General features: G+C 29.1%; 1 protein-coding gene across 5 annotated transcripts; it reads right to left on the bottom strand.

The window, feature by feature from the left end:
- Positions 1 to 2,113: 2,113 nt before the first annotated feature.
- LOC110667445 (E3 ubiquitin-protein ligase RSL1) lies at positions 2,114 to 6,057 on the bottom strand. 5 transcript variants are annotated; one of them, XM_021828282.2, is made up of 3 exons: positions 5,780 to 6,057; positions 3,107 to 4,617; positions 2,114 to 2,405 (listed from the first exon to the last, which is right to left on the bottom strand). In XM_021828282.2, exons 2-3 carry the CDS (start codon positions 3,715 to 3,717, stop codon positions 2,237 to 2,239), a joined length of 780 nt encoding a protein of 259 aa, XP_021683974.1. In that variant the 5' UTR covers positions 3,718 to 4,617; positions 5,780 to 6,057; the 3' UTR covers positions 2,114 to 2,236. The 5 variants fall into 5 exon arrangements, with proteins under 5 accessions (XP_021683974.1, XP_021683978.1, XP_021683975.1 ...); XM_021828286.2 differs by having other exon boundaries at positions 3,107 to 3,837; XM_021828283.2 differs by having other exon boundaries at positions 3,107 to 3,832.
- Between the last annotated feature and the right edge of the window lie 666 nt (positions 6,058 to 6,723).

Below are 6,723 nucleotides of genomic sequence, written 5' to 3'. Positions count from 1 at the left end.
AATCTATTTATTAGCGTTAAATAATGCTTAACTTAACAATTTTATCTTATTAAATTTAAAGTTTCATTTTAACTATAAATTCAATTTTTATCAGACCTAAAGATTGAAGTATTTAGAGCCTATTATAAAATAATAAATTTATATAATATCTTTAACTTCATTCCCATATGATTATTAAAAATAATTGATCAAATATATTAGTAAATTATATTTTTTTATTTTAGAGATATTTAATCTTTAATAATATTTTTCATGTAATGCATTCATATTATTTTATACTTTCAAGTATGTTAAAAGATTTTTTATAAATAACCTTTCGAGTCGAGAATTACAATTCTACATTTTAAGAATATTTATTTATAAAATTTCTCCTAATTTTATTTTATTTCAGTTAATTATTTGGTTTAAATTAAATATTATTAAATAAATTATTAATATATAAATTAATATAATAACTAAATTTTTTGCTAAAATTAATAATTCAATCGATTAAAATTTGCTTAATTTAGAGCAAATAAAAATTAAAAATTAAAATATTACCGCAACGCGCAATGTAGATGACTTGTTTCTTTTATCTTAGAGTAAAATTGGTAAAACCTTTGTAAAAGAGTCATTAAAAAAAAAAAAAAAGAAAATCTGAATTCCTTTCAATTCAGTGTTCTCACATTCCTAGATATTTGACTGGAGTAATGCCAAATGATGCTTGGCTTTTAGGGGAGAGCAATTTTCGGTTTAAACCGAAAAATCGAACCGAACAGAATCAATTCAGTTCAATTGATTCGATTTTAAAATTTAATCGGTTCGATTTGATTTATAATTTTAATAATTTCAGTTAATCGATTCGGTTTGGTTATTTTCATAAAAAATAAAAAAACTGAACCGAACTAAAATTATTAATATATATATATCAAGGAAATCAAAGAAAATCGAACCGAATCCTAAGATTTAGGTTTGATCGATTTAAAACTGAACCGAACTCAGTTGAAAATCAAATGCTCAATTTATAAATTTCAGTTTGATCGGTTTAAAATCAAACCAAACCGATATTTATCGGTTTGGTTCTGTTCGGTTTTCTCTTATTAATCGGTTTGGTTCGATTTTTAAAATTTTTAATTTTTTATTTTTAATTTTATCGGTTTAGTTCAGTTCGAAACCGAACCGACTGTTTGCACACCCCTATTAGCTTTTATGCTCCAAATAACTATTATTATTATATATAGAGAGAGGGAGACTATCTACAACATAAAATCATATTTTATTCCTTTATTTTTTTAAAATAATTTTAACTATAAAAACATTAAATCACTTTATATAATTTTTAATTAAATGCATCAGTATATCACATAATATGTTTAATTTTTAATTATGTATTATTAATTAATAAATAGTTTAAAAAAATAAGATAATGTGAATATAATTAAAATTATCATATGCTCTAATCATAGTATAATAGTATCACAATGAGTTGATAGTTTTCTAGTAAAATGTTCAATTTAACATCTTATATTTATTAAAAAAAATTAATTTAATCTTTTTTATTTTATTTTTTTCAAAATAACTTAAAATTTTTCATTTTAAACTCAATTTAGTCTAAAAATTAAAATTTACAAACTAAATCTCTTTATTTCTTGATTTAAATAAAAAATTATAAAGTTAAATTTTTTAATTTTAGACTAATTTCTTGATTTAATTTTAAAAATTAAAAAACTCAATTTCTTGATGTTTTTAATGTTTGAGCTAAATTGAATTAAAATTAAAATTTCTGCGTCAAATTAAATAAAATAAATTAAACTTCCAATAAATACAAGGTCCAATTGAGCCTAAAGCCATAGTTTTCTTTTACCAATGAGGGCCGGAAAGAGACACTAGAAAAGAGATCACGACCTGAATTGAACTTCCACCACATGAGGAGACATCTCTATTGCCATTGGTCTTTGTCTCCATAAGCATACGGAATTGCTAAATTACTATCAAACCTAGATAAAGACAGATATCAAGAAAAAGCGGAAGACGAAAAGCAAAATCCTAGCACAGATGTCAAACCAGCTTACATGCGTAAGCGTATGAGTGTATATAACTGTACACATTAAAACTATTGTGCTAATAACAAATGTAGAAGTAATATCATGTTTACTTTTTATTGAATGAATAGATAAAGCATCATTTACAGCCTAATTGCTAAAGCACATCATATATGTAGGATAGGTTGTTGGGGCAATTCTGCAGTACCAATAGGCTATTTGGTATCTGGCGATAGTATGTTCACTTGATGGTATAATAGATAAGGAAAAATTATCAACACTACCAAAAATAATAACATGCAGAAAGCATCTCCACAACACTTGTGCTTACAGGGACCTAAATGGAACCGTCCTCCACATTGATGGCAAAACCGAACACCGCATCTGCAACAAAAATCAAATTAACATCACATACATAGATCAGTGGTTGTGGTTGTGTAGAGCTTGAAGGGATGCAGCCTTTCTTTTCATCCTTGCCATACCTCCCTTAAAGAAAATATTTTTTCCAATTACAGGTTCTTCTAATCATTATAAATTATTTTCCAATGGCATTAACTTCATCAATCATTTTATCATAGTGTTAAATTGCATGTACGTAATGAAGGTACTCAGGGTTAGCCCCATTGTCGTAAGACACTAAGAACACTGCACAAGGTACATCTGCAATCTTCCAAACCCTTGTTATCATGTCCTTGAATGTCTGTAATGAAAGGTTCATTCAACCTCAGCCTTTCACAACTATGCTTAACAAGTTGCCTGAGTGAAACTTTAAATTTTAAGGAACTAATTTGTCAAAAATATGAACCTAACCGAGTAATATATTTAATGAATACAGTTCGACCAAATCATGCCAATATATTATATATTGTAATCTAAAGCTATTACAAAGTTCATTGGAAGATAAGTGATATAATGTGCAAAATGCATTATAGATATAAAGTGCGTTGTTGTCGTACTAACTTATAGTTTTTTTGGTAAGGGAATGAATGGGGGGAAATAATAAATAAATGTATGCATGCACCACCCACACACACACACACACGCACGCACACACACATAGAGAGAGAAAGAGAGAGAGAACATACTTGCATTTGATATCTCTGCAACCACTAACTCGCTCAACAGAGTGACCACAATTATAACATCTAGTCCACTTCTTCTCTTCTATAAGTTCCCCAATAAGAATGTCATTAGTATCTCTCAACTGTCCACTTTCATTGCACTGATATCCAGCATGCCATGGAATCTTGCACCGAAAACAGAAGTTCTTCTTGCAGTTAGGACACTTTATTTTCTTCAGTTTATCCTTGCACTCATTCAAAACCAAAGCTGAGCAATCTCGATAAGGACAATAGCACCTTTCAAACCTCAAGACCGTGGAATCACATAGAAGATCACACCACTGATCAAACAGTGACTTTGAGACAATAGACCTGCATGAGAGCGGGTCCAGTGCATGGTTGCAGTTCAGTCCAGGGCATTCAATGTTTCCAGTGACGTCTTCAACTTTTATTGTAATATACTTGGATATGCAGTCCAAGCAGAAAGGATGACTGCACAAGCCACCATTCTTAAATTTCCTGTTTGATTCCATGGGTTCAATGCATATATCACATGTGAAATTTGAAACTTCTTCATGTTGTTCATGTTCTTCAACTATGTCTGTTTCTTGTGGCTTTTGTAGTTTATTTCCCATTCTATGATCTGCCCTCTGCTTACAAAGTTCAAACCAGCTTCCTGAGCTAGCCTCTCCACTTCTGAGTTAGCCTATCCTAGGGTGATATGACAATCTCCCAGCTTTAGTGCTGCAGCTGCACTAGTTCATAACTCAGATTTTGTTCAAAACAATCACATTATACCACTCCTAAAATATTTAAAAAAAAAATACAGATTTATGCAAATGAAAATTGCAAATCTTCAACTCCAAGCTTGTAGACATCTCTTAAAATTGGTTAAACAAATTTGAGTTCCATGTTAACAGCAAGAAGGAACAAAAACAGACGTCTGTTGCCTTTGTACATCATGTGGCAGCAGAAGTAGCACAAAGGTAAAGTCATGTCGAATACCAGTAATAAACAACAATATTATTTCTACCGTAAAGGCACTTTCATATTGGAGCAGTTGAGTGTTTTGAAATATGCCCAATCGAATCACCTGTTGAAGGAAAAAAATCTGGTAGACCTAGAGGTCCTAGACATATCTTAATTCAACTATTAATCACTCCTAAACAACTCTAGCAAGCCTAAAGGGACATTGGTAGCAGTAATAACTCCCAATCAAAATTCACAAAGTCACTACCAAACTCAACACCAAATCCAAACTAATTGGGGTCCACTTAATGGATCATATTTCCTCCATTCTAACCACAAAATTACAACAGCAAAAATATTCAAATTGATTATAAGATGCGAGTGCACTACCTCAACAATTTCCTTGATTCCAACAGTCAGATAGTCATTAAATATCTGCTAATCTCAACAGTTTCCCTCATGCAACAATTCTTGGCAGTTCCATTTTAGCAAATTTCCTGTCATGCTTGTGTTGTGCATCTATGATCTTTACGCTTACAAGGCAGACTTGCCATAGTATAGTTGGTCTGCAGATTTCATGCCAATTATATTTGACCAAACAAAGTTCCATCTAGCAGAAGTAAGATTAGGGTATTCAAGTATTGAATGTAATCAACAAATATAGGTTCGGCTCCTCAAACTGGGATGGAATTTCGAGCTAAAATTTTTCTTCTAACACAATTTTGGAAGACCCAATTCACCAAAAAACTCAACAACACAAATTCAATCAAAATTTTAGGCCATTGTAATATGAGAAAACACTTAAGCAAAAAATACCAATACAACACTCAAAATCATACATGCTGGGATTCATAATTTCCATTTCATCATTATTGTGTACTTTCCCATCAATCAAATGGACAGAGAGTAAAAAGAAAACACAAAGTTGAATTTCCAGTATCTGCCAACTAATAAAATTAACTACCATCCAAGATTATATGCGACTGAAATTCTATCACTAACAACCACACAGAAACATCAAACAAACTAGCAGACTCAAATTATTTCTCCATTGACAACTAATTTCATAGTTTTTAGGAAACAGGAAAGCAGTTTATCACTTTCTAGCATTTTTAGCAATTAGAAGAGAAAAAAACAAAGATGAATGAATGGACTGCAATTAAGTTTCCAATATTTATAAAAAAAAAAAATTCCACTAACATTTTTCACCTCCCTCATTTCCTGCAATCTCTCAGCAACAAAAGAAAAAGAAACATAACAGAGGTAATCGAGTTGAACTGAAATAATTTTCTGCCACTTTTCGACTTAACATCTGTAATTTTTTCATGAGAGAGAGAGAGAGAGTTATTCACATTCCAGCATTTTCTTGGAAATCAAACAAAGATGACAAATACCGTCTTAGAACAAAGTAGATATTTTTATTATCCAATTTCACAGAATTTAAAAGGAAAAACCCCTAATCACCAAAAGCAGAAGAAAATAATCAAAATTGAATACTGTTGCTAAAATCCCCTAATAGCGTCCATCCATATTAAAAGAAAAATAGAACATCAAGAAAAATGCCAAAAAAAAAGGTTAATACTATAAGAAAATACTCATTAATTCAAACTGAAATTCCAACAAAAAAATACAGCAGAATTAAATTTCCTTTTTTTAGCAACAAAATTGAAAGAAATAAAGCCCCCAAACAAATTGAACAGAGAAGGAAAGAGAGCTGGTGAAACTTACAGAGAAAATTTCAAATTTTTTCTTCCTTAGTTTTCTGGGGAATCAAACAGAAAATAGGAACAATAAAATTATATATTTATGATTCTGTTGCTAGGAAAAAAACGAGGGATGAGCAGGTGAGATGACGAGGGAGGTGGGGTGCAGATTGTAGAGTGTAACTTACTGTGGTAGCAAAGGAAAACAAGTGAGAGATTTTATATGGTTTTGGGGCTTTTATATACTGCTTTTTTGTTCGATTCGTCTTCTACACGTAACGGGCCTTCTCCATGGCTCTCTTCTGTTGTTTGGTCACGAAATTACGATAAAACTGTGTGTAATATGAAAAGGAGAAATTTTAGCCACCGAGTTGAAGCCCTGTTTTGCATTAAATTTTAAAATTTTTTAAAAAAAAAACATATATATATATATATATATATATATAATAATTAATTAATATTTTTAATACTCAAAATATTTTTATTAATAGTAATTTTAATAATAATATCAAATAAATGTAAGTATTGAACTCTATTTAATACATCTAAATTATTATTAATTTAAAAATAATAAAAATATTTTATTCATTAATTATTTTAAAATTTAAAATTAAATAATATATATATTTTTATATCTTTTATTAAAAATAAAATTACATCAATTGCTAAAAAAAAATTATTATTAACAATCAAAGTAAAAAATTTTAATTACTTACTCTTTCCTCTCTTTTTTTTTTTTTTTTTAAAATCTCTTTTTTTTTCTGTTATAAGTGAGTTTTTCACATATAGTTATCTCTTTATCATTTTTTTTCTTTTTTTTCTAATAAATTTTCATATTTGTATTTGTTTGAAACATATTTAAATTTTTCTTTTAAATTTGTGTCATTTAAGAATAAATATGATATTATATCCTAATATTGAGATTTTATTTCTCACTTTGTTAATGTTTTGTTTAAGAGTTTTATTTTA

The sequence above is a fragment of the Hevea brasiliensis genome, chromosome 1, assembly GCF_030052815.1.
Source record: "Hevea brasiliensis isolate MT/VB/25A 57/8 chromosome 1, ASM3005281v1, whole genome shotgun sequence".
Classification (NCBI taxonomy): Eukaryota; Viridiplantae; Streptophyta; class Magnoliopsida; order Malpighiales; family Euphorbiaceae; genus Hevea; species Hevea brasiliensis.
The sequence above is the reverse complement of the archived record's forward strand: the minus strand, read 5'-3'. Positions and strand labels throughout refer to the sequence as shown.

Coding starts and splice junctions, on each gene's coding strand:
- LOC110667445 (XM_021828282.2), bottom strand. CDS start 3,717: ATGGGAAATAAACTACAAAAGCCACAAGAAACAGACATAGTTGAAGAA. Junction 2,406..3,106: donor TGCAGAGATATCAAATGCAA/GTATGTTCTCTC, acceptor TTTTTGTTGCAG/ATGCGGTGTTCGGTTTTGCC.